The 27,153-nt window shown below is 39.1% G+C and overlaps 2 protein-coding genes and 1 long non-coding RNA gene across 10 annotated transcripts in view; 2 read left to right on the top strand and 1 right to left on the bottom strand.

Moving 5' to 3' along the window:
- The window catches only part of zgc:152938, a 422,541-nt gene that overhangs the window by 7,592 nt on the left and 387,796 nt on the right, over positions 1 to 27,153 (bottom strand). The gene's annotated exons all lie outside the window — the stretch shown is intronic.
- On the top strand, positions 422 to 22,004 carry si:ch73-120g24.4. Of its 8 annotated transcripts, none has more exons than XM_087245658.2 (4): positions 14,847 to 19,663; positions 19,778 to 19,818; positions 19,873 to 19,936; positions 20,164 to 22,003. In XM_087245658.2, exon 4 carries the CDS (start codon positions 20,166 to 20,168, stop codon positions 21,330 to 21,332), a length of 1,167 nt encoding a protein of 388 aa, XP_087101784.1. In that variant the 5' UTR covers positions 14,847 to 19,663; positions 19,778 to 19,818; positions 19,873 to 19,936; positions 20,164 to 20,165; the 3' UTR covers positions 21,333 to 22,003. The 8 variants fall into 8 exon arrangements, with proteins under 8 accessions (NP_001428632.1, XP_088505740.1, XP_088505742.1 ...); XM_087245656.2 differs by having other exon boundaries at positions 19,873 to 19,979; NM_001441703.1 differs by lacking the exons at positions 14,847 to 19,663; positions 19,778 to 19,818; positions 19,873 to 19,936 and adding exons at positions 422 to 467; positions 1,908 to 2,048 and having other exon boundaries at positions 20,164 to 22,004.
- Positions 4,722 to 7,578, top strand: LOC148682391 (uncharacterized). Its single transcript, XR_015943046.1, has 2 exons — positions 4,722 to 7,265; positions 7,316 to 7,578. It is a non-coding gene; the product is annotated as an uncharacterized LOC148682391 (long non-coding RNA).

The following is a 27,153-nucleotide window of genomic DNA, read 5'->3' as shown; positions in this document are numbered from 1 at the left end:
TAACTAGGTTAATTGGGTTAACTGGACAGGTTAGGGTAATTAGGCAAGTTATTGTACATCGATGGTCAAAAATATAGCTTAAAGGGGCTAATAGTTTTGTCCTTAAAATGCTTTAAAAAATTTAAAACTGCTTTTATTTTAGCCAAAATAAAACAAGACTTTCTCCAGAAGAAAACATATTATCAGACATACTGTGAAAATGTCCTTACTCTGTTAAACAACGTTTGGGAAATTAAAAAAAAGGGGGATATATATATATATATATATATATATATATATATATATATATATATATATATATATATATATATATATATACATACACATTTTGAAACACAGCCTATACAGTTTAGCAGGTTGTATTACTAATATATAGTCTTGCTTACTCTAGACTCTTATTTTGGTACTGACCTATGACGTCATAATTCCGTGTCGCGCTCCCGTGTTTGAGGTAAACAAAAAGAAAGGTTTGTGTTTTGCAACGTTTTAATTCAATTTGTTCAAACTAAATTGTAGTTTATTTCATAAGCGATGCTAAGCGGACTGTCGTCAAATGTAACATTGCAATGCTTTAATCTGAAAAACAACTTACGCGAGTGTAATATGAAAGCGAGTAACGTTAGCAGAAAAGGCTCTGCATCATGACTCTGTTAGTAAACATGAATTCAGTCACTGGCGATTAGAGATGAGGAAAAACCTATTTCAAAACCCCGAGTCATATGAATCAACTACTGGAATAGAACCTGACTTTTACCTGGGAAATATTGCATTTACAACAAGGCAAAAGAAACACATTTTCAAATGTTCGCATATTTACCCTGTCAATTCTAGTATTTCCTAATTTTTGGACATCTGCAAACAAGCAGAGGAGACACTAGTGCTTATGTTTTTGTGATTGTCCAATATCCAAGCAGTTTTTCCCTACTGAAAATATTTTGCCCTACTGAATGACCAGCTTGACCAGCCTAATCAGACTGGGAGCCCAACCAAACCCAGCTATGTCCAGCTTAAACCAGGCTGATCAAGCTGGTTTTAGCTGGTCATTTTCCTGCCTGACCAGCTAAGACCAGGCTGGAAACCAGCCTGGAAGTGGCCAAAACCCCTCTAAAACCAGCCAACCAGCCTAGGCTGGTTTAAGCTGTTTTTTAAGCAGGGTGGTCACTCCTAGGTTCTCATATATATGATTCTGCCAGTGCTGTGAATTGCTTTAGTCTTAAAGACATTATTTTCTATTATAATAACCCAAAATATAAACCCGCTGGAACATATTCTACATTTTTTTATCTTATATGGCAAGTTTTTCCATTCACAAACAGAAATTCGCAAATAATTACCCATCCTTTGCTCATTTTACAATAGAATTTAGCTATTTCCTAAAATCACTTCATTTTATTAAGATTAAAAAAAATCTGTAAGATTCCTAAAATATTATACAGATGTATTTAAAGAAGATCCTCGGTTATAGCTGCTTTCCTTGTGATTCTTTGTTTAAGTGTCATTGTAATTTAATTAATTTGCTTAATTTAGTATTTTAGTATTATTACTTCATTATTGATAATACTATAATTCTATTTTTTTTCTTCCTTTTTCTATAATGGTATTTATGTTTGTATGTGCTTTTTAATGTTTTTTTTCTTATGGCTTTGTATATTATTGACACTTTTTAAATTCTGTCTGTGATCCCTTGGACTTTATGATGTTATTGTAAAAAAAAAAAAAAAAAAAATTATTTGAATCAACAGTTTCTTAAATGATTCAACAAATTGATCGAATTACCCGCTAGTCAAAACAGTGTAAATACACACAAGCTAGTCATTAAAGTTCAATATTAAATATAATGGTAAACCTTATATATATATATATATATATAATTGCTTATTTCTGTTTTTTTTTCTCATCTTAAACAGGGTAAAGTGTCTAAACACGGGAGATCTGCTCTTTATTATCATCTACTATTATAAAGATGGCGTTTATTAAAGAGGAGAGTGACGATCTGAGGATTACAGAAGTGTTCACACTGAAGCGTGAAGATCGTGAGGAACAAACAGGTTAGTTTTTATACCTCAAAGTTTAACTCCCAGTCGTTTGATTATCTAACGTGTGCTGCTCTAAATAAATTAAAAATATTTTTGGAGTAAGTCATGTGAGTGTCTTGGTAAGGGGTTTAATTTGACAAAGTAATTCGCATGATCAGGCAAATGCTAACACTTCCTTCAGGCGAACTTGAGAAGATCCTGCTTGCGATTTGCACAGTGTCACATGTTAAATTAGTAATAATTGTATAAATCTCAATGTCAAGCCCGGAGTTATATATATATATATATATATATATATATATATATATATATATATATATATATATATATATATAATCACGAGTAGCAGTGCAATATGGCTATATATCGGTACTGGTGGGAGGCGTGCGTTGGCTCGAGGCTGTAGACAAAGTGCCTTAGTGTCCCACCAGTGCTGATATACATCCACATCGCACCGCTACGAGTGTGATATTGTGTTTATGGAACAGTTCGACGGCACAATTGTGTATATAAACAGAAAATCAAACACTTGGATACACATCTGCAGCTGACGTCAGAACTGCAGAAGCTGTTACTAATTCCGCAACATCACTTTAGAGCCAGTGTTTGAAAGACTCTCTGTAGCGTAATGTATAAAGTGATGATAAAACAGCTGATTTTGCTCACATTTTAAGATTATAAGGTTAAACATGACATGAAATGCCATCAGTCTACAGAGATATCTCCCTAGTCTATTTCAGTCTACAGTATTTCTCTGTTGCAATCGGGATATCACAATAATTACCCTGAAAAAAGCAACACAATCACTACCAGACTGCTGTTGTGTTTGCGATAAGGATAGGATGTTCTGGGGTGAGATCTCTGAATAGCACTGTTGAGAACCAGGATAGGAAAGTAACTATTAAAATACTATATTAATACTATATTAAACAACTACATTCTCGACTAAAATAGCCCTAAAAGTACATTATGTTGCCCAACGGCAGGACTATTTGTCAAACTGTTATAAATAAACTGCATAGTTACAATCTAAACGACTACATTCTCGACTAAAATAGCCCTAAAAGTACATTATGTTGCCCAACAGCAGGACTATTTGTCAAACTGTTATAAATAAACTGCATAGTTACAATCTAAACAACTACATTCTCGACTAAAATTGCCCTAAAAGTACATTATGTTGCCGAACGGCTGGACTATTTGTCAAACTGTTATGAATAAACTGCATAGGTACAATCTAAACGACTACATTCTCGACTAAAATAGCCCTAAAAGTACATTATGTTGCCCAACGGCAGGACTATTTGTCAAACTGTTATGAATAAACTGCATAGTTACAATCTAAACGACTACATTCTCGACTAAAATAGCCCTAAAAGTACATTATGTTGCCCAACGGCAGGACTATTTGTCAAACTGTTATAAATAAACTGCATAGTTACAATCTAAACGACTACATTCTCGACTAAAATAGCCCTAAAGTACATTATGTTGCCCAACGGCAGGACTATTTGTCAAACTGTTATAAATAAACTGCATAGTTACAATCTAAACGACTACATTCTCGACTAAAATAGCCCTAAAAGTACATTATGTTGCCCAACGGCAGGACTATTTGTCAAACTGTTATAAATAAACTGCATAGTTACAATCTAAACGACTACATTCTCGACTAAAATAGCCCTAAAAGTACATTATGTTGCCCAACGGCAGGACTATTTGTCAAACTGTTATAAATAAACTGCATAGTTACAATCTAAACGACTACATTCTCGACTAAAATAGCCCTAAAAGTACATTATGTTGCCCAACGGCAGGACTATTTGTCAAACTGTTATAAATAAACTGCATAGTTACAATCTAAACGACTACATTCTCGACTAAAATAGCCCTAAAAGTACATTATGTTGCCCAACGGCAGGACTATTTGTCAAACTGTTATAAATAAACTGCATAGTTACAATCTAAACGACTACATTCTCGACTAAAATAGCCCTAAAAGTACATTATGTTGCCCAACGGCAGGACTATTTGTCAAACTGTTATAAATAAATTGCATAGTTACAATCTAAACGACTACATTCTCGACTAAAATAGCCCTAAAAGTACATTATGTTGCCGAACAGCAGGACTATTTGTCAAACTGTTATAAATAAACTGCATAGTTACAATCTAAACAACTACATTCTGGACTAAAATAGCCCTAAAAGTACATTATGTTGCCCAACGGCAGGACTATTTGTCAAACTGTTATAAATAAACTGCATAGTTACAATCTAAACGACTACATTCTCGACTAAAATAGCCCTAAAAGTACATTATGTTGCCCAACGGCAGGACTATTTGTCAAACTGTTATAAATAAACTGCATAGTTACAATCTAAACGACTACATTCTCGACTAAAATAGCCCTAAAAGTACATTATGTTGCCCAACGGCAGGACTATTTGTCAAACTGTTATAAATAAACTGCATAGTTACAATCTAAACGACTACATTCTCGACTAAAATAGCCCTAAAAGTACATTATGTTGCCCAACGGCAGGACTATTTGTCAAACTGTTATAAATAAACTGCATAGTTACAATCTAAACGACTACATTCTCGACTAAAATACCCTAAAAGTACATTATGTTGCCCAAAGGCAGGACTATTTGTCAAACTGTAGACCGTCCTCTGCTTGTATGTGGGCGGAGTAATACAATAGAGATGCGCGGATCAGCTGAAATGACACCCGAATCCGCGGCTTCATACTAATCATCCACTCGCACATATAGTTTTATCTGATTTATGTTTTCGCACCCGGTCGTCTCTTTAATATTTCTTTGTTTTAAGCATGATAGGTCACTGAACTGGAGCTCTAGGCAAAAGATGATCATGCCGCCCTCATACCGAAAGCGAAAACGAGAGATGGTGGTGTGATTGCGCATACGACAACGAGGACCCGGGCGGTGGGGTGATTGTCGCGGACCAAAGTTAGGACCAGGGGGGTAATCGTTAACGTTTTTAAATAAACATTTATTTATAAAAACAAAAGTTTGCTTTTAGACAACATTTTCTTCATTTTCAAATCGATAAAGAAAGTAAAAATAAGACATTTTAGCTTTTACAGATACAGGAACAAGATAACAAAAACGATGCCACTTCAGCCTAAACGGCAGCTATGTTATGTTTACTTGGCCTTTTTCTTCGCACTCTGCAAAAACAGAACTGCATCTACTGTGCCTGGATTCGGGCGATTCCGCCTTGCCTCTAAATGCGGCCAGCTGCAGTGAATGAGCATTCGGTTGCAGCTCTTGTTGTAGGAATGAACAATATTCTCCTCGCAAGGCGATGCAGTTGTGGAAATAAGCGATTTTGTTTCTCTAAAAACGATTGCAGGTTTTCCTCTGATGACTCCTCTAACTGAAAATTTGAACAGTTGGCTACTCTTCATCCAGTATTTTGGTCGTCTCATCTTCCCATTCTGCAAAGCCCACTCTGCTTTTTCGCAGGTCCACTGCCATGTCCCGCTAAATACACCCGCAACCGACCCGCACTTAATCATAATGTATTTTTTTTTATAACCCAACCCGTGGATTATCTGCAGTGCATCACTATAATACACAAAGGTAAAGAGGACTTTGTGTGCTGTTACGGGCAAAATATCTCACGGCTATCAGCCAATCAGATTTAAGAACCAGACAGAACTGTTCTATAAATATATATGTATATATATATATACACATACATACATACATACAGTTGAAGTCAGAATTATTAGCTCCCCTGTTTATTTTTCCCCCCAATTTCTGTTTTAACGAAGAAACGATTTTTTCAACACATTTCTAATTTCTTATTTTACTAGATATTGTTCAAGACACTTCCATACAGCTAAAAGTGACATTTAAAGGCTTAACTAGGTTAATTAGGCAGGTTAGGGTTAGAGATGGACTGATCACGATACTTGGATCGGATATCGGTTCGATACCCCATATTTTTGCTGGATCGGGTATCCATAAATAAATTCTGTGTAAATTATAGGCCAACAAAAGCCATGAATGTAGCCTATTAAAAAACACTAGGAAGTCGTCGTGTAGGCCTACTATATCCCAAATGTTCTGAAGCCATTCTATAGTTGAATGTAAAACAGATGAATACTCCAGTGCTTTAATTCATGTTCAGTTCAGCGCTTCACTCAGCTGCGCCTGTCAATCATTCTTCATTCATTCACAGTAGAGGTCTGCATTTCCGCGGCTGTATCGCGGGAACTGTGGGACCCGACCAGATTTCTGTATAAATTTCCGAATAAAGCGCGGGAGCAATCGGAAACTGGTTTAATTTTGGAACAGAGCAGGCAGTCTCAAAAAAAATTAACTATGCGTCACAACGACACATATCGCAAGCTTTGATTGGTCGGCATGGTGGCTGCGACAAGTGTGGCCACCGCTGAGAGCCGCGAGCTCGATGGAGCGAGTGTTTACATGATAGTTACCCGATGGAGCTCCAGATGAAAATTGTTGTTTTGTGAATAACCTTATGATTAAAATTGTTGCACGTCTGCCGGTTCCTAGACTGAGCTACTTGTACATTAAGGTAGCGTTCAGATAAAACAAAACACCCACAAAGAAACTCGACGCAAAGGAACATAACCCACTGCCAGCTAGCGTTTCAGAAGTGTTGTTGCAGAGCAACACAAACAGCATGCAGAAGTATAAATGCACAGCTACGCCCAAGGCTAGCGTCCAGGGCAGGGGTCACCAATCTCGGTCCTGGAGGGCCGGTGTCCCTGCAGGATTTAGCTCCAACTTGCTTCAACACACCTGCCTGGATGTTTCAAGTATACCTAGTAAGACCTTGATTAGCTTGTTCGGGTGTGTTTGATTAGGGTTGGAGCTAAAATCCGCAGGACATCGGCCCTCCAGGAACAAGTTTGGTGACCACTGGCCTAGGGTCACATCAATCGCTTGACGCAGAAGTATAAACCAGCCTTTAGAGGGGCAGCCCTAGCTACCAAGCAGGTGATTTTAATGCATTTCCTGTTCTTTTCAACCTTGTTGACTTGCCTGATCACTTGCATTTGTTTATTGATTAAAGATCTTGGAAGTGAAGTCATTATGGGTCGTTACAATTACTTTGCTTTAAAGATAGAAAGAAGAAAACAAAATCTGTGTTAAAGCAAAAGATGCAACGGCGCCCTAAGATTCCCACCCCTATAATGTCATGTAGGAAATGTAGAAGATCTCTTTGGTTCTTGAGCTTTAAAAATATTTTGTGTTCAACTGACTAATTCCACAGAGGTCAGACAGAACTGTCAAAACAACACTAGCCACATGATTACACTGGATAGTCCAGAAGCAGAATTGGTAGAGATGTATTTGATCGCTTGCGGAGAAAGTTTAAAGGCTCTTTTTTTTCCTTTTTTTTTTTTAATTATTTTATTTTAAACGGTTTTACATAATGTATCAACAGAGAAGAAGAAGAAGAAAAAAAAATAATAATAAAATAAATTGGACCCCCCCCCCCCCCCCAAAAAATAAATAAAAAACAAAAAAATGAAAAATTACATAAATAAATGAATAAGTTAGGGACATTTAACATAGTCAACACAATATTATGAATTAACAACATAGTAAATTCAGTCATTACTATGAGAGTAGTAGTGCACTATTCAGTTTTGAGGAAATCCAGAAAGGGTTGCCAGGCAGTTTGAAATTGCAGATGAGATTTGGGCTCCAGGGAATGTATCCTCTCCAGTTGTATGACGTGAGACAATTCACCCAACCAAGCTTTAAAACATTAGGAGTCTGGGGATTTCCAGTTTAATAAAATAGTTTTTTTTTTTTTTTTGCAAGAATCATGCCGATCAATAGAGGTCGCTGTTGGAAACTTGGAAAAGTGTTCAATGCCCCAGAGTATCCAAGAATTGCTAGGCAATGATCTGGCTTAACCTCCTTTTTAAAAACCTTTGAAAAAAAATCAAATATGGCAGTCCAAAAAACAAATAATTTAGGACAAAACCAAAACATGTGTGACAAGGAAGCCTTGTTAATTTTGCATCTGTCGCAGAATGGGGAAAAGTTTAAAGCTCTTGATGGGGGCGTTCACCTAGACTAGAATCCCACCGTGTCTTTAGTTTTGTTTTTTTATAAGCTTTTTGCCGCTCTTAGTAAACTGGTTAAGCCATATTTCTGAATTTTCATTGGCAATCTTAGCACTCATATGAATTTGTTTTGGGTCAATTTAGAATTTCCGATAGAGCCTCAGGGATCACTTTGACTTCTCTCGGATCACTTTTCTGTGAGTTCATGCACACTGACGATGCCAGTCAGTAGCCCCTTTCACACAGTGGTACCGGTAAATATCAGGAAAATTTCCGGAACGACTTTGCTGCAAAAGGCGCTGTTCACAAAGGCGAGGACGTTACGGATTTTTTCTGGAAAAGAGCATTCACTCAACCATTCCAAAATACTGGTCAATTCTGACATCATTAACCAGAAATGACCTCTAAATGGCTGCGCTTGTACTTGTAAACATTTGACTACATCACAAACTCTGTGGATAGATAAGTATTGTGAACAACTTCGATGAAAACATAAAGAGAAACACTTTCGCTTGTCGAGATATACATAATATGAGTGTGTGTGTGTGTGTGTGTTAGGGTTGTAACGGTATGAATTTTTCACGGTATGATAATCGTCTAAAACAATACCACGGTTTGACGGTTTCGCGGTATACGGTATGTTACAAATGTTACAAAATAATAGAACAGTGAAGCAAATTTGACTTTTTCCAAATAATATATTTTTAGTTACTATAAACAACACCACTTACAATGAACAAATAAAAATAAGTAAATAATAAATAATGTGTCAAAGTCCAAATAAAGTCCAAATAAACATGGTGCAAATCCTCAGTAAAAAATAGATATAAATATTTACTATACTATAAATAGTTACATAACGAAACTAGATTCAATATGGAACATCCTTAGGTTTTATGTGCCAGCATGGATATGGTTGTCTGTGGATATGGATATGGATATGGTTGTCTGCAATGCAGACAAACAGCTGCACCTTCATTTGTGTCTTTTGAAAACAGCAAGAGCAGCAGTTCGTCTTTGCTGTGTCACTGTTTTGTCATGTTTCTGTGCTGCTGTGCATGCAAAAGTACTTAGTATGAGAGTTATTTCATGCAAAACTTTTTTTTTTTGCGTTTTATTTAGCCGCGCATAAATGTATGCCTATCTCTCATTCCGTGTTGTTCAAAAAGCTTGGTCCACAAACAAAAGCGAAACCTATGCTTATTGGTTGTGATATAGCGAGTTTGAACCAATCTGGGCATGGAGGAGGGACAATGCATCAATGTATCATGTCTGATTTGTCCGGAGACACAGTGACGAGCGTTTCTTTGTCAAATCAGCGTTGTCAAATGTTGATGACGTAACCGCACTGATTCCGGAGCCTCTGAAAGTCCGCGAATGTGATGTGATACAGCACTGGAAAGCTGAGATTCTCTTCTTTATGCCAATCTTTGAATTGTATGAATCTGATCAGCGGATCAAAAGTTATTAAACATTTAAGAGCAATACTTATTTTTAGCCGCGGGCGGCTGTCTCGCTCTTTAAGGGTTAAAACCGTTGATATGCAATTGTTCATGGTATGATAATCGTGCACGTTCAAATTGTGGTAAACCGTCATACCGGTATATTGTTACAACCCTAGTGTGTGTGCACATCAGAACTTGAAGATAAACAAACAACGGCTTATTATAAGCATTTTATCGATTTCGTTTTACAGCCCATTCACACTGGACTTCAGCGTCAACGCTTGACAGAGGGCATGTCTGAAGTTGGGGCTGACGCGATAATTGGTGAAATTAGTCCGCAATCGACTACTGACTTAGATAATGATGTGCATAAACGACCTGATTGGCTGACGCATCAGTTGCCACTTGAAAAGTTGAGAAGTTCCCAACTTCTGCAGCAAGCAACGCCACTGAAGCAGTGCTAACAGATCCACAATGCAGTTTGGCAACAGCCTGACATCACCCATTCAAAGTGAATAGGAAGCGTTGATGCCCGATGTGAATGGAACGTTACCAATTTGGCATTAAAAAGGAACATAGAAACGTGTTCTGACTAACATCTAGCAGCTAAATGTTTCTAGAAAAATATTCACAGGTTTTTAATCTCATAAACCGCACAGACGTGAATGTGTGTTCTGATTGACTAAAGTAGATGCCTTACATCAGCGCATTCTAGACGTGAATGCGCTCTTTCCAGCAATCTTCCTTCTGCGTTCACACAGCGCAGCGTTCCGGCAAATTACGGTAATGTTACAACTGCTCTTTCCGGAAAATAGCCGGAACAAATTTACCAGTATTATCAAAAAGGGCCTGTTCGCACATACAGACCTTTCCAGAAAATTGTTGGTAATTTTCCGGAAAGGTCTGTATGTGTGGAAGGGACTAGTGTCTGTTCATGCAAACAGAACACAAGATGAGACTCGCCTTGGTGGCACTTCTCATGGAGAAGGCTCTTTGCCATATTTTATTGAAACTGTACTTCTCTCTCAGGCGATATTGTTGCGTTTAGAGGGATACTAGATAGCAGTTTGATACAACCTCGTCTACTGCAGCATGGCGGTGGTGGAGTGTTTAAAAAATTGTATACCGACACGCACCATTTTGAAACAAATTAAAACAAAAGATTTTAGAGCTAAACTCTGAAGTGTACCTGACCAGACGCGGAAACCACCGCTAAATCGCGCTATTCGCGCGTAAATATACACGTGAACATTGAGTTTACTCACTTTATTTGCACATCAAATCCACTTCATTCGTGCGTGAAATTCACTTCACAACAGACGCTCCGCTGTGAATTGCATCCAGCAATGACTAACCAACCAATGTCAACTTTCGTGTTTCGGTTGACTATAGATTAGTTGACTATTAAGGCCAATATATACTTTGTCAAGTTGTTTTGCCCTCACTGTGGGTGTAGGTTGCTCCGCTCTCAAAAAATGTAACTACGCGTCACAACGACACATAGCGCAAGCTTTGATTGGTCGGCATGGTGGCTGCGACAAGTGTGGCCAGTGCTGAGAGCCGCGAGCTCAATGGAGCGAGTGTTTAAACGAGTTACCCGATGGAGCTCCAGATGAAAACTGTTGTTTTGTGTTTACCTTATGATTAAAATTGTCACATGTCTGACGGTTCCCAGACCGACTTTTAGCTACTTGAACATTTTGTAAAACAAAACACACACAAAGAAACTCGACGCAGAGGAACATGACCCACTGCCAGCTAGCGTTTCAGAAGTGTTGTTGCAGAGCAACACAAACAGCATGCAGAAATATAAATGCACAGCTACGCCCAAGGCAAGCGCCAAGAGTCAAACCATGATGGGTTTCTGTCAGCCCGGTGACTCTAGCTTCGCTGCTAAATGGCTAACATGGATTTTATTAAGAGAATAGCTGTGTTTATGTGCTTTATGAAGGCTGAAAAACAGCATTGATATGTTTGACGCCGTGTCTGAGTCCACTAGATCAGTGGTTCCCAACCTTTTTTTTTTGACTGAGACCTCCTTGTCCCATGGAAAATATTGTAAGGCCCTCCTCAACATTTAATGATATTATAGCTTGTATAAGTTTGCACTTTACTGTAATGATAAAAAAAAAAAATTCAAACAAAGTTTGTTTATTTTTATATCTAGATATGTTTATGCACAAATAATAGCCTAATGTCAAATATAAAAGCAAAACATCAGTAGGTCATGTGTAACTAAAAAACATAAGTCTTTTGCATTTAAATCGGCCCTATATTAGTTGCCAATTTTATAAAAGTTTCTCATCAGTAGCTGTGACGTCCTTCATCTCATTTGGTGTGTGTGTCAATTCTTTTGCCTTGCGCTCAAAAAATGCCTCTCTTGCGACTCCTTGCTTGGAGAAAATGGGATAAAACCCATAGTTCAGGTAACTATTTTGGCATTTCCTGCATTTTGCTGTTCCAGTATTGACCTGATTCTAAAATGCGGAAGTGCGCCTGTTTTCGCGATTGTCCTAGAACTTCCGATTCAGTCGCCTATGGGAGAAATGACTAGGAATAATAAACGTCAGAAAACGGTCAAACTACTTGCTCTACAAACAAATGTTTGCATAACTATACAGACCAAGTAGAATAATATAATAAGAAAATATCAAACTGCGACATCAAGCTGCGTAATGATCAGTTTCTAACGTCAAAAAATAAATGGAAGTGAATGACACCGGAAGTCTCAAGCCAAAAAGATTCAAATGACAGCGCCCACTTGTCGGCGGAGAATAAGGTGAATAGCTAGCGCTGCGACCTGTTTGGAGTTTCCTCACCTGGTTCCAGAATGCTTGGGTCAATAGTATTAGCTGCTGGAGGCGAATCAGTGAGACTCTTTTTTGTGGAGGAGGAATTACAAATTTGTCAATTTTTTTTGGTCAGCCAGGGGATTAAATGAACCAAGCGACATGATTGTTCTCCTAATTGTCCACGGCTAAAAAAAAACCCCACAAAGCTCACTAAGGCCCCCTTGTGGGCCGGGACCTCCCTGTTGGGAACCGCTGAACTAGATCCTTTCAGAGGTGTACCCAGCTCTGAGTTTATAAACTCCTCCAGAAACTATACCTGGATGATGGAGGGTTTCTGACTGAGCCAAGCCCAGTTTGATGAACTGGGGTCCGGTGTCGGCAGGAATATTTTCCCTCGGACACCAACTACAAGCGCTATGCCATTAACACGCCTTCACAAGAGCAAGCTCCTTTTTGGGTAATGCGGCGCGAATGTTCGCTGAAGTTCAGATTTTCAAACTTGAGTGATTTGCCTGAAACACGCAATACGCTCATCAATCGCGCAAAAACGATCAACACGCGCTGATTCCTTCGCGTGAATCGCGCCGCAGGATATCTATTTGTGTCTTTACATTAACTTTACATGTAAATCACTTGCGCTTAATGCTTCTTCCGCTTCTGGTGTGAACGCAGCGTAAGATTTACCCTCCATGACAACAAAAACATATATTTATAAATATTATTTAAATATTACATATAATATAAATATTATTGCTTTTCAGTGGAAACTTTTTCAAGAAAAAAGAACCAATACTGAGCCGTGTCGCACTCCATAGTTTGGATGTTCTGTGGGGGTTTTCATTTCTGCCGTTTTGTGCCTTCAAACTGGGGTTAACTAGTGTTTTTTCACTTTAGGGGCGATGGCGCTGAAAGAAGAAACTCGGGAACTGAATGAAATGGATGAGAAAGATCAGAAATCCCTAGTTATGATGACTGACGAAAACCCCCCAGTGACAAAAAGCACTTCGTGCGAAACAGCCGAGAAAAGCAAATGTACCTGTTCTCAGTGTGGAAAAACTTTTAGTCTAAAACAAAGCCTTAAAATTCACATGAGAACTCACACTGGGGAGAACCTTTCCACATGTGAGCACTGTGGAAAGAGTTTCAATACAAAGGCAAGATTTGAAAAGCACATGAGAACTCACACCGGAGAGAAGCCTTACTCGTGTGCTGAGTGCGGAAAGAGATTCAGTCAAAAGCACTGCCTTGAGGTGCACATGAGAGTTCACACTGGGGAGAAGCCTTTTGCCTGCCAGCATTGTGGAAAGAGATTCAGCCAGTCACAAAATCTTAAAGTTCACATGATGGTTCACTCTGGAGAGAAGCCGCATACCTGCCGAAAGTGTGGAAAGAGTTTTTCAAAAAAGCATTTGTTCAGGTCTCACATTATCCGTCACACTGGAAAGAAACCGTTCACGTGTGGTCAGTGTGGAAAGAGTTTTATACGCAAGGATTACCTCAGCCAGCACATGAAGATCCACACAAAAGAGGACTCTTTTACGTGTTTTCAGTGCGGAAAGAGTTTTATACGGAAGGATTACCTCAGCCAGCACACAAAGATTCACACGAAAGAGGAATCTTTTGTATGTTTTCAGTGTGGAAAGAGTTTCGGTAGCAAAGCGGGTTTTGAAAAGCACTTGAGAGTTCACACCAAAGAGAAGCCTTACTCTTGTGCGGAGTGCGGCAAGAGTTTCAGTCAAAGGCAAAACCTTAGAGTGCACATGAGAATTCACACCGGAGAGAAGCCTTTTGCCTGCGAGTACTGCGGAAGGAAATTCAGGCAATCACAAACCCTTAAATATCACATCACCGTTCACACTGGAGAGAAGCCCTACACTTGCTCTCAATGTGGACAGAGTTTTGCACAGAAAAACGAACTGAGACACCACATGAAGATTCACAGTGAAGAGAAGCGATTCCCTTGCACGCAGTGCAATAAACACTTCAAACGTAAAAACTCCCTTGTTTGCCACATGAGGACTCACACTGGAGAGAAGCCGTTCTCGTGTGTCCAGTGTGGAAAGAGTTTCACCAAGGAGTTTCACCTTCGGTGTCACATCATCGGTCACTCTGGGGAGAAACCGTTCGCATGCGATCACTGTGGAAAGAGTTTTGTGCGCAAGGATCACTTTGACAAGCACACAAAGACTCACTCTAAAGAGAAATCTTTCATATGTGATCAGTGCGGAAAACGTTTCACGTGTAAAGACTACCTTAACCTGCACAAGAAGATTCACACTGAAGATAAATCGTTCATATGCGGTCAGTGTGGCAAGAGTTTTATACGTAAAGATTACCTCACCCAGCACATGAAGATTCACGCAAAAGAGATCGCATGTCATCAGTGTGGAAAGAGTTTCACCCAGAAAAGGAGCCTCAAATTACATATCGCCGGACATTCAGTTGAGTTCTGTAAGTCTGGCTGCAATAACAATCCTCTAGGTTTGCCTAAGTGAGCATTTCTTTTTTTGCCCTGCCGATTAATCCAGAAGCAGCTTTTCCACATCTCCGTTTACATTATGGTTGTTTACTCCACTGAAATGCCTGAAAAGACATGGCCTGTGTTTAAAATCGCCTTCCCTCCATACCCCTTAAATAGAGAAGAATTTGAGCAAGCAGCCATCTCTAGTGGCGTTCGAAATTCTAATTCGCTCACTCATTTTCATTCGCCCCTTCAAGTGGACGTATGTAAGGAATAGTGAATGAGGATATAGGGGGTTATTTTGTGGTGGTCATGGAGAATTGGTCACTGATGGAGCCCAGTGACAGACGAGTCTCCACATTGATACCGTGGACCTGCCTGTACACCACCCGGTGACCGTCTCACACCTGGAGCTTCTCCACATTGGACATCCAAGGTACATCCAGAGGAGAAATGGTCATGCCCAACTAAGCCTGGTTTGTCTCAAGGTTTTGTTTTTTTTTACCTTTTGTCAACTGGTGAAGTTTGTTCCTTGCCACTGGCTTGCTTGGTTTGGGACTTGTGGAGCTGCGCATTGATGGATTTGCTCTTCAGTGTTTGGAGTTTCAGCAGTGAAAATAAAACCAAACACAACTGGACTAAGCTGAACTTCAACTCTGAAAACTGAACTGACGCAATTTACTAGAACTTCTATGTTAAGCTATTTGATGCAATCTACATTGTAAAAGCGCTATAGAAATAAGGATGAATTAAATTGAAAAATTGTAGATAGGTTGATTAGGTATTGCAAAACAAGACGATCATTGCAGCACATAATTGGATGCCAGTTATTTATGTTCACCTGGGTTTTGTGTTGTTTATAGTGTATATTATCTTCAGGGCTTTACATTAACACCCGCCAAATGGGGGTAGATTTCGGTTGTGGCGGGTTAGACAGCCACTCCCACTAGCCAATTTTGCTGGCTGAAACTCATTTTTAAATTGCCAGTGCTGGCTCGGCGTCACTAGATTAGACTGTTAGTTTCGGACCGTTTGTCTATATGCGTACAAATGTGATCTTAGAATCGAGACTGACAAAATCAGCTTTTCACGCGAGCAAAAGAAAGCAGGTGAATAACGAATTAGAGGATCATGCCCACGGTGACACAGGCTTTCCTTACTCACTGACGAGGGTGTCGCAAGCACAGATGGTTTGATGCACGCAAGTGTTTAAAAGCTCCTGTGCCGTTTCCTCACTCGAAGCAACCGTGCCCTGAAAACGCAACTAGTTCGATGCTCGTGCACCCACAGTCCTTCAAGGGCTCGAGATTCTTTGTAAGCAGCAGCAGTTGTTGCCGCTTTCGCTTTAACCATTCTTTGAACAGGTTATTAATTGGCCTAACCATGTGCGCAGGATCATCCTTTCATTATTGCGCACGGAATGTTTTTCACCCGATTTCTTTTGCTTGCTGTTATTTTTGTTAATATAGTTTAACAATCATCCTTAACGATAAAATTGCTTTAATATGTTGTTGTATGCATAGTTAACTGGTGATCTGGGATCTTGAGCCAAATTTATGCATATAAAATATATTTTCTCAACAACAAATTGTGGCTAGTGAAAATGGCAAGTGGCTAGTAACTGTGGAAAACTACTAGCCACAGTGACTGGTGATCAAAAAAGTTAATGTCAAGCCCTGATTTTATTTATTAGGGCAGTCACAACTGGAATCATTTAGTCCTGTTGAGTTGAGGATAGCAGATCTGCAAAAGGACCCTCAAAGACCAATAAAATGAGCAAATCGTAAGAAAGTGCCTGATGTCGAGACAGTACAAGATTCTGAATCAACAACCTTTTAATGGGCTGATTTAATTCCCAATGCAATAATTCTTTACCTCGGCTCTCTGTGTCTGGAAGTCCCTGGGACATCAAGGACACCAAACCAGTTCCAACTAGCACCAACGACAAAGAAAGCATGTTTGCTTTATACCACAAAACGCCAAGAAACATACACCACACACTCTATATTCATCCAGGGAAATGTGCACCCACAGTAGAAATACCATCTGGAATAATAACCAACATGATCTCACCTCCTGACACACAAAATTTAGTGTTTACCTCAACCAATTCAGAAGTTCGGGACAAGTACATCACAAGAACTTTGAAAAAGGTGTTAAAAAGAAATGGACTGAACCAAGATCCTACAGATTTAACTGTGTACTTTGGGATAAGACAATAAGGAATGGTGGGATATCATGGGCATACACCTGAAGAGCAATGACCCAATAACATCACTGCATTTTGAATGGTTCGATGATCAGTCTCTATTTCAGCCGGAAGGAATAAAAGCTTTCCCATGTGGACACTCCTCTGATCTGAGGTTCTGCATGACCTGGAAAGAGACAACCGTACGTAAATTTACCCAGCACAGTTCTTTGGCTGCACACGTCTTTTGCCTTGGATTCAAATTACGGGCACCATCTCTAAGATCCCAAAGACACTGTTTTATTTAACAGTATTTTGGTAAAAGGGGAACAAGCTCCACACAATGGAATGGTGGGATGTGATGGCATACACCTAAAGAGCAATGACCCAATCACACCTCTGCATTTTGAAAGGCGGGAATGGTCAATCCCTCCTCCAGCAGGAAGGAATAAGTTACATAAGATTCAAGTTACGCACATCTGACCTTCAAGACTTCTGCAAGTGCACTCTTGTCAACAAGAATCTGTGCGTCTTCCTTCATCCAACCTAGGGTTTTCTGGATAACAAAAGGTTCTTCAGTGACACAACAATGCAGCACGGACAGCGCACACAGTTTTTTACTCCAAGCAACCAAGATGTCTAGTGTAAAGGACACACTATCACTGGACTGATCGCCTGACTATTTTGAAAAATACGCTTATCGTATCTCTTTTTAATGACCCTGGCGTTAGGTTTTGATTATTTATGATTGTTTCTTGTTCAGAGATTTAATTTACGGTCAGTTTATAACAGGCAGACCTCAGATATATGAGGCTAGCTGTAATGACAACAACTGCAGAGTTACTACCCCAATGCAATTTCCCTTCAGTACTGCCATAAAATGATCTCAGTCGTTCGTCCAACCCCACAATGTTAGTAATTTGACTTAAGTTCAGTTAATGCAGTTGGTGTTAGTTTGTAGTTATTCCCGATTGTAAATATTTAGTCATTTTGCATAAGTAGTGTGCGTCTTTTGCTACTATGTCTTGACCATAGGTCAATAAGAAGGTCAATACATGTATTTTTATTCCAACTGGATTCTTTTTGTGTTGACAAGAGGCTAAACAAAAAGTACCAAACCTGTTCCTGGACATCTACCTTCCTGTAGAGTTAAGCTTCCAACCTTGATCAAACACACCTGTCCTGATCCTACTTAGTTGGTGTAGTTGTGTTTGATAAGGGTTGGAGCTGGACTCTGCAGGAAGGTAGAACTCCAGGAATATGTTTTAATACCCTTGCTCTATAACCTAACAATATCAACTCTTTCATAAAATAACTCGTTTCTTGTTTTGACAGATTTGAGCAACCATAAACAACGCAAAACATGATCATTTTGAAGATCTGTTAGTGATTGCTTTATTATTACCTGTTGTCCATCTGAATTTAACATTGCAGGGATGATGTCATGTGCAACCCATTCCCAAAAGGCTTATGTTGCCACCCTTATGAGCCACTCCTGGAGGGTGGGTGTCTTGCAGAGTGTATCTCCAATTTGCCTAAACACACGTGTTTGGAAGTTTCTAGTGTACCTAGTAAGAGCTTGATTAGCTAGTTTTAGGGTTAGATCTAAACTCTGCACGACACCGGCTCTCCTGGTCCAAGTTTGGGCACAACTGATTTAGGTTTCAAAGGGGTGAAAATCCTGTGCCTTCAGAACCAGAGAACATCTCAGAGTCCGAGGCAGATGAGAGCATTTCTAAGGCATCAGGGGCTCTCGCACTGGGCCCTTCAGACAAGGCAGTAATTCCAAGAGCAGCAGAGACCTCCAGTCTACAACATAGGTTGCATTTCACACCACCTTTAGACATGCACTAACAGACTTCCTTTCACTTGTTCCCTCAAGAAATCTCCAATGCCATTTTAAAGTGTGTTCCAACTCATTAAATGAACGAGGGAAGCTTACATGGTCGAGCTCTCGATCCTTTGATTTTGACAGGAAGCGAGTCGGTTTCATTTGTTCACCAGGGAACTACACTACACAACAGTGTTGTTCCCAGGTGTTCAAGGGTTTAGGGCATTCAATTTAAACCCATTCAGATGTTCTGCCACTATATTTTATTTAGGTATTGTAAGTTAATATGTGAAAGGAAAATTGGCCACAAGGCTGCTCAAATTTATCCATGAAACCTCCAACACTAAATTGGCCAGTGTTTTAGTTTCATCGTCCAACCCCTGCCTTGTATATAATAAAATGGAAATTAATAGCCTCTGATTATGCTATTGTAGTCTGAAATACACCCACACCTGTAACTTTCAGGGCTGTATTTTGACAGAGTTTCCAAAGGCTGTTAGGAGGCCATGATGGACAGAGGCCAGTGGGTCAATTTGTTCAGGGTGCCGGGGTTTAACCCCTACTCTTTTTCGAAGGACATCCTGGCATTTTTAAAGACCACATAGAGTCAGGACCTTGGTTTAATGTCTCAATTGAAGGACGGTACTCACTGAGCAGTATAGAGTCCCGATCAATATATTGGGGTGTAAGGACCCACACAGACTTCAGGTTAAGCGCACCCTGCTGGCCTTACTAACACTACTCCCAACCGCAACTTAGCTTTCCCGTGTGGTCTCCCATCCAGGAACTAACTAAGCTCAGCCCCGCTTGGCTTCAGTGGGTGACCAGGTGAAAGCTAGCTGCTGGCTAACATCATTATTTAACAAATTTACCTGATTACAAGCACTAAATTGCAACTTTTCTTAACTGTCGACTGGTACCTGCTTCAGTTTCCTTTTTAAGGGTCCGCGAGTTGGTGCTCATGTGGCAGCTGTACCTTGATGGCTGAATGACTGAAAGATATGACCTCCGATTTGATGTACGGCGGTGTGTCATAGGCATGTCAAATATTTGCCTTTTGGAAATTGAAAGCTAAAAAGCTTGCGACTTAACTTTGTTTTGGTATGAAAGCTTCATTGTTTCAGTCTTTGAATGCAAACAATCGGTGAGTTGGGGTGGAATCAACCACGTCAAAACGCTCTTATTCATGACTAATTTATTCATTTAACATTCAGCACAATGACATTAAAATGATCACTGCGGTTGCTTTCTTTTCTCTGTGTATACCATCTCTTTTGTATACATGTAGTCTCTTTGAAAAGGGGTTAACTGATGTTTCTTCACTTTAGGGATGATGGTGCTGAAAGAAGAGACTCAGGAACAGTATAAAATGGAAGAGGAAGATCAGAACGAGGAACACCAAGATTTCTTACCTGATGAACCATCTTCAGTGACAAAAAACTCTTCATGTGAAAGTGCTGAGAAAACCAAATCTAGCAGTTATTTCCCTTGTCAGGAGTGTGGAAAACCTTTTTGTCAGAAATCAAGCCTTGAAGCTCACATGAGAATTCACACTGGAGAGAGCCTTATAACATGTGATCAGTGTGGAAAGAGTTTCTCTAGAAAATCATATTTCGACAGGCACAGGAAAACTCACACCAAAGAGAAGCCTTACTGGTGTACCGAGTGTGGAAAGAGATTCACTCAAAAGAACAACCTTGAGGGGCACATGAGAATTCACACCGGAGAGAAGCCTTTTTCTTGTCAGTATTGTGGAAAGACATTCCGGCGAATACAAAATCTTAATGCTCACATTACTCTTCACACCACAAAGAAGCCTTATGCCTGCCAACAGTGTGGAACTGGTTTTACCAAAGCAGAGAACCTTAGGGTCCACATGAGAATTCACACCGGAGAGAAGCCTTTTGCCTGTGAGCATTGTGGAAAGAGATTCCGGCGAGTACAAAACCTTAAGGCTCACATTCCTGTCCACACCGGAGAGAAGCCTTATGCCTGCCAACCCTGTGGAAAGACATTCACTAAAGCAGAAAACTTTAGAGTCCACATGAGAGTTCACACCGGAGAGAGTCCTTACACTTGCGCACAATGTGGAAAGAGTTTTACCCAGAAAACCGGCCTTAATCACCACTCGAGAGTTCACACTGGAGAGAAGCCCCCCACTTGCACGCAATGTGGTAAAAACTTTAAATGTAAATACAACCTTGCTTGCCACATGAAAATTCACACTGGAGAGAAGCCGTTCACTTGTGATGAGTGTGGAAAGAGCTTTTTACGTAAATTTCACCTTAAACAACACAAGTGGCTCCACAGAACAGATAAACCTTTTGCATGTGATCAGTGTGGAAAGAGTTTTGTGCGTGAGGATTACCTTACCGAGCACATGAGGGTTCACACAGAGAAATCTTTTAAATGTGATCGATGTGGAAAGAGTTTCGTTCATAAAAGAACCCTCAAAGTACACATGGCCAAGCATTCACCCAAAGATGACCCCCAATAACATTCATCTAGATTTGCCCATGCGAGTGTTTTTTTTTTTGTCCTGCCGATTAACCAAGCAAGAAACATTCTACACTGTTGTGACTTTCTGTTAACCTTATGGTTCTTTAATATGTTTCACTGAAATCCCAGTAAAGACTGCATTATAGCAAAACCTGACATTGCAGCTTGCAACTGCAAGGCAGAGTACTTTATTTAGGGTTACCTGGATGTTGTTGTCACATCCTCGGCTGGTTCCTGCTGCTCCTTCCTCACCACACCCGTTAACAATCACCAGAATACTGATTACCTGCACCCGCAATCACCACACACCCTAAATACTCTCCTCCTTCGCTTATCAATCAGCTGGAATCGAAGTTGGATGGTTCACCTCATTTTCCTCTCATACTTATCCGTGGATGTCCCTCTTCACCTGTGGATGCAAACACATCTGTTTAAGGGAAGTGGCTAAGCTTAACTGGTGATTGACTGAAGTTCTGATACTTCTGAAGTTCTGATACATATGAACTGTGTGTGAGATCGCTCTCCCTCTGCTGGACCACTCTCCTTCTTAAGGGCACCAATAAATGCCCTTAAAGATATAACCATCCTTGTCTTCCTTGTGTGACCGTGACAGTTGCTCAAGTGTTGTTTGTGGTATCTGTTCTTAATTAATAAACCAATTAAGATTGACCATCAGTTCTTATGTATTAGCAGGGCTGAACATAACTTGTCCAGTTCTCAAAGGAAAACCTGCTGTCATGCAGCGAGGGGTTTGCGTCTTTAATAAACTACGACAGTTTGCATTCATGAAACGTAAGAATGATTAATAAATCCATATGAAACAGTCCCTTAAAAGGCACGTCTCGTCTTCAGTTTCGGGCTCAGGCATGCTTTGCACTAGTGATGGGAAGTTCGGATCATTTTACTGACTCGGATCTTTGAGTCTCGTTCATCAAGATGAACGAATCTTTTTTCGAGTCATTTCGTTCATTTGATTCAATTTGCCAAAATATTATTAAAATGTTACGAATTGCTTCCAAACACATCTACAACTAGCCCAAAAGGTTGATCACATGACAAATAAGTCATAAGTAGAATATAAGAAGGAGAAAATAATAATTTAATGTTTACCTGCTCTTCTGTCTATGAAGGCATTGTTGTCTCTTTGCTCAGCTCACCTCTTCATGTCTTCAAATGTCAGGGGTTCATTCACGTTACACTGTCAGTCACATATAATCTTAATCAATGCACAGTCTAAGCCGATAGGAGCCATGATCGTTCGTTCATCACGTGACAGAATGACTCAAACCCGAGGACTCGAGAGATGAACGGTTCAATTCTTTTTCCGGCTCTAAACGCGTATGATTGGCCCGTGAGGAACGAGTGACTCAGACCCGATAGAGGACTCGAGAGATGAACGGATCAATTCTTTTTCCGGCTCTAAACGCGTATGATTGGCTTCTGCCAATGTGATGAAAACTTGAAATTAACGATACTACCTGCACAAATGTGCGCACACGCGGATGAACGAATCACTCCCTGAGAGGACTCGTAGTTCCCGAGTCATATTAAAGATTCGTTCAAAATGTACAAATCGTTCATGAACGACCCATCACTACTTTGCACTCACACTACAAGCGTATCGTGCTAAAACCCAAGTGAACAACGCTCTGGCACACCTCTTCCAACCAGGCCAGAGTCGGCCAACTGAACTGGGAAACGCGCCTGGGCACGGTTCGCATAGCATAGTGTAAGTGCGCCCTCATCTCTATCTCCTGCCTTCTGTTGTTCCTGCTGCTAGTAAGTGCCTGAGACTCACACTCATAGGTAAGAGTAGGCATGTAGGTGGCGTTATAAACAGCTAGCTTATTTCTGTTGGAGATTTCTCTCTTTCCCGGAAAAGCTCTGTTTAAAGCATGATGTAATCTGCCAGATGCGGCGACCCTTGCGTTGAGATCCTTACGGGATAACACTGTTCCAAGATATTCAAACTCCTCGACTTGCTTCAAGACAATTTTGTCCAGCTTTATGGAGTGTCGGACATGTTTCTTTGCATATGACCATTGTGACCATTTCTGAATTTATAAAATCAATCAAGTCTTGGCAGTCTGACTTATTACACAACAACGAAACGGAGACATCTTTTACCTTATTTAGTAGCCTGCTATTCTGTTCTGCAGATTTTATCTTCATAGTATGCTTCATATAGATTTTTGTATCATTGTAGGCCTTGAATGCATGGAAGTGTAATGTCTGAAACTGCCAACACACAGCCCATTTATGCCCCCCTCTCTCCTCCCTCTGGCCCACAACTGACATCAAAAATATAACAAGATTCGGCCCACCAAAACATACATTTTTGAATCACTGTACTTTTTGTGCCGCCACTTGTGGTTTTGTCCACCTACTGGACATTTTAAATACTGCACTGTATATATATATACATATATACATATATATATATATATATATATATATATATATATATATATATATATATATGTATATGTCTATATATATATATAATTAATCGAAAATCCGATTTCAATTATGGCTTTTAACGATTATAAAAAAAGCATTAATTGAGATAAACGATTATTCCATCACGCACCGCCCCCTTTCCAGTTGTACACGTGTGAAAACTCTTTGCCTCTGCAAAGCTCAGTTCCACGTGAAAATGACTAAAAGCATGTGCTGTAGTGTACCTTTTGCAGCACGGGATGCGCATCATTCATATTTTTTAAAGCGCAAAAGAGCACGTGCTGTTGTGTGTGTGCGCGCCGCGCTTAGCCTTGGACAGTTAGCGTGTATGTGTGTTTGCGCACGCGCCGCGCTTAGCCTCGGACAGCAGAGCACACACACATCTAACGCGATCTTAATGTGAGCACTTTAATGGTCAAGACATGCACATTTGTGTCAGAGCGCGGCGTTTAGTGATTATTCATATTAACCTTCATTTGTGTAATGAACTAACAAGTTGAGAATCAAAAGACACGTGAAAGAGAAACCATATCAGAGCCGCACTATTCTTAAAGTGACAGCGTGTGGTATTCCTGCTGCTGCCCACTGTTTTTATCATTAATCAATTATAAAATCAAAAATACAGTGAAGATGCTTAAAGCGCAGTTTAAACATAACAGATTTTATAAGTCATTTCTAATACCTGATTTCTTTTATCTTTGCTATGACGACAGTACATTATATTTTACTAGATATTTTTCAAGATGCTAGTATTCAGCTTAAAGTGACATTCAAAGGCTTAATTAGGGTAAATAGACAAGTCATTGTATAACAGTGGTTTCTTCTGCAAACAATCAAACATATTGCTTAAAGGGTCTAATAATATTAAGCTATTAAAATAGGTTTCAAAATATTCAAACATGCTTTTAATCTAACTGAAATAAAACAAATAAGCCTTTCTCCAGAAGAAAAATAAAATAAAATAAAATAAAAATAACTCTGTTAAACATAATTTGGGAAATATTTTTTATAAAAATAAATTCACAGGAGGACAAATAATTTTAACTTCAACTGATAATCGTTTTGAATAATCGTGATTACAATTATGACCAAAATAATCAATAATCGTGATTATGATTTTTCCCATAATCGAGCAGCCCTAATATATATATATATATATATATATATATATATATATATATATATTTCAAAAAGTTATATACATATCTAACACAATCTTCACTTTTACTCTACAGTATAATTTTCTTCATGTTGGGTTCCACTTGTTTTTCATTTAACTGTTTAAATAGTCTGTCTTTATATATTGGTTATATTAGGCAACAAACTGATCAGTACATTTAACTTTCTTTAGTTAGAATTCGGCCCTTTAAATGATAAAAATATAATAATAATAATAATAATGATGTAGTGATTTGCTATTTTTCTATATTGGGCAGTGCATAATCACATGGTTATTATTGCACTCACTCAACCCATTTGCATGTTTTTTTATCTTATATAATGTACTTTTGAGTGCTACACAGCAAAATATGGGGACCCAAAACAACTCTATGGGTGTTAATTTCAACACTTTGAAAGTGTCTCATGGGGTCCACTCAAAACAGAGTTAAATCAACACTTTCAAAAGGGTTGGCACATTGACACCGAAGTAAGGGTTAATTTTAACTCTGGGCAGAGTTAAAATATGTAACTATATTTAACACCGCCTGGTGTAATATATTGTTATTTTATTCAACTCTCTTGAGTGTAAATATGGTAAAAAGGTCAAATAGACTGTAAATTACAAAAGAAAAAACATTTTATTTGAAAACATTCACCACTTCAACAATTCATTCAGTTTTTAAAATGCCACAATGTCAAATATGCTTTAAATGTTTTATTAGTACCAACAGTATTAACAAAATATGTATGACCAGTGCTCAAAAAGGCTGTTTTAGTCCTTTGGTCCAAACTTGATGTTTCATCAGAGCAATTTGAAAGTTCAATATAGCGTCACTCGTAGTTTTCTTCTGAACGCATAGTTTTCTTCTGAAATTACATTTTAAACAACTTGGCGTGCAAATCTTTCACTTCTGGTATTTCCTTGGTCCTCCATATCAAACACAGCAGTTTAAATGAAGGTATAAATGCTGTAAACTTGTGTGAAAACAAACTGGAGCTAGGAAATCTCATCAAGCATGTCCTGTGAATGAAGTGCTTCCCAGCCACAGGATGACCTTTTTATCCATGACGATGTAGTAGCTGCTGATCGCTCGTCTGGTGGTTCCTGATGCACGGATATACTGTAGGGTGATGCTCATCTAAGAACTCTTCAAGACTCCAGCATGACTAAGAAAAATGTTTGAAAACAAATTGCAATCAAATTCTATGATATATTTAAAAGATCATTTAAAGTAAATAAAACATTCAAGAAATCTAAACTCACCTTTTGAAAATCTACATGATGATCCACAACTTGACTCTCCCAGCTGGTTGAGGTGACAGGATATGGAAAAGTAGAAAAAACACATACATCACTGTTGGATCTCCAAAAACAATTAGGTTAACCACTATGACTAGAACTGGAAAAACAGGCAGCTGTCTGTCCAGAATCCTGAATTTAACACAACACTTGGAGCAAAATTTAGAGGAGCTTAAAATCTTTTATATCATTTAGTGATGCTGACTTCCCCAAAATATTGGCCACAGTGTAAAAAATATTCATAAACTTACAGTTTTCTGTAAGCGTGTGCGTGCGTGCGTGTTTCTTTACCAGATTCAACTTGTTAGGCCCTTTCAGGTCCAGTATTGACGCCACCTTTACTGGAGTCTAGCAGATATTTCAGGTCCAAATATAATCTAAAATATTAGGATAAGCAGAAGAGGAAAAGTGCAAAGCAAAGAGCAAAACATTATTTAAGTAACAGTTCACCCACAATACAAAACTTATCACCTTCATGTCATTTGTTATTCTCTAATGCTCTAATACCCTCTCAGCTTATTGTGAAACAAATACAGAACTTTATCAAACATACCTTCATTTTTATCACCACATATGACCAAGAAGGTGTGCTTGGTCATTTCACCAACTCTGGAAATACACCATCCGTCTCTAATCAGCCACCGTCACAGGGTCTTGTATTATTGTATAGAGAACTGTGGCTGTTAAAAAACAACAAAACATTAGTATCTAACACATATGCATAACCTTCAGATAAAAAAAAGAGAGATAAACATCACAAAGTATGCCTCACACTTATTCAGATATATTTTGATTCAGATGTTGATTATTGATAATAAATCTACAAATCAAACCTGTATCATCATTAGGCTGCTCAAATATGAATCAGTTGATTAATTTTACAGACAGGTGGCTGTTT

This window comes from Danio rerio, chromosome 4 (assembly GCF_052040795.2).
Source record: "Danio rerio strain M-AB ecotype USA chromosome 4, GRCz13ab, whole genome shotgun sequence".
NCBI lineage: Eukaryota > Metazoa > Chordata > Actinopteri > Cypriniformes > Danionidae > Danio > Danio rerio.
Note: the sequence above shows the minus strand (reverse complement) of the source record. Positions and strands in the feature narration are given on the sequence as shown.

Coding starts and splice junctions, on each gene's coding strand:
- si:ch73-120g24.4 (NM_001441703.1), top strand. CDS start 1,964: ATGGCGTTTATTAAAGAGGAGAGTGACGATCTGAGGATTACAGAAGTG. Junction 2,049..20,163: donor AGATCGTGAGGAACAAACAG/GTTAGTTTTTAT, acceptor TCTTCACTTTAG/GGATGATGGTGCTGAAAGAA.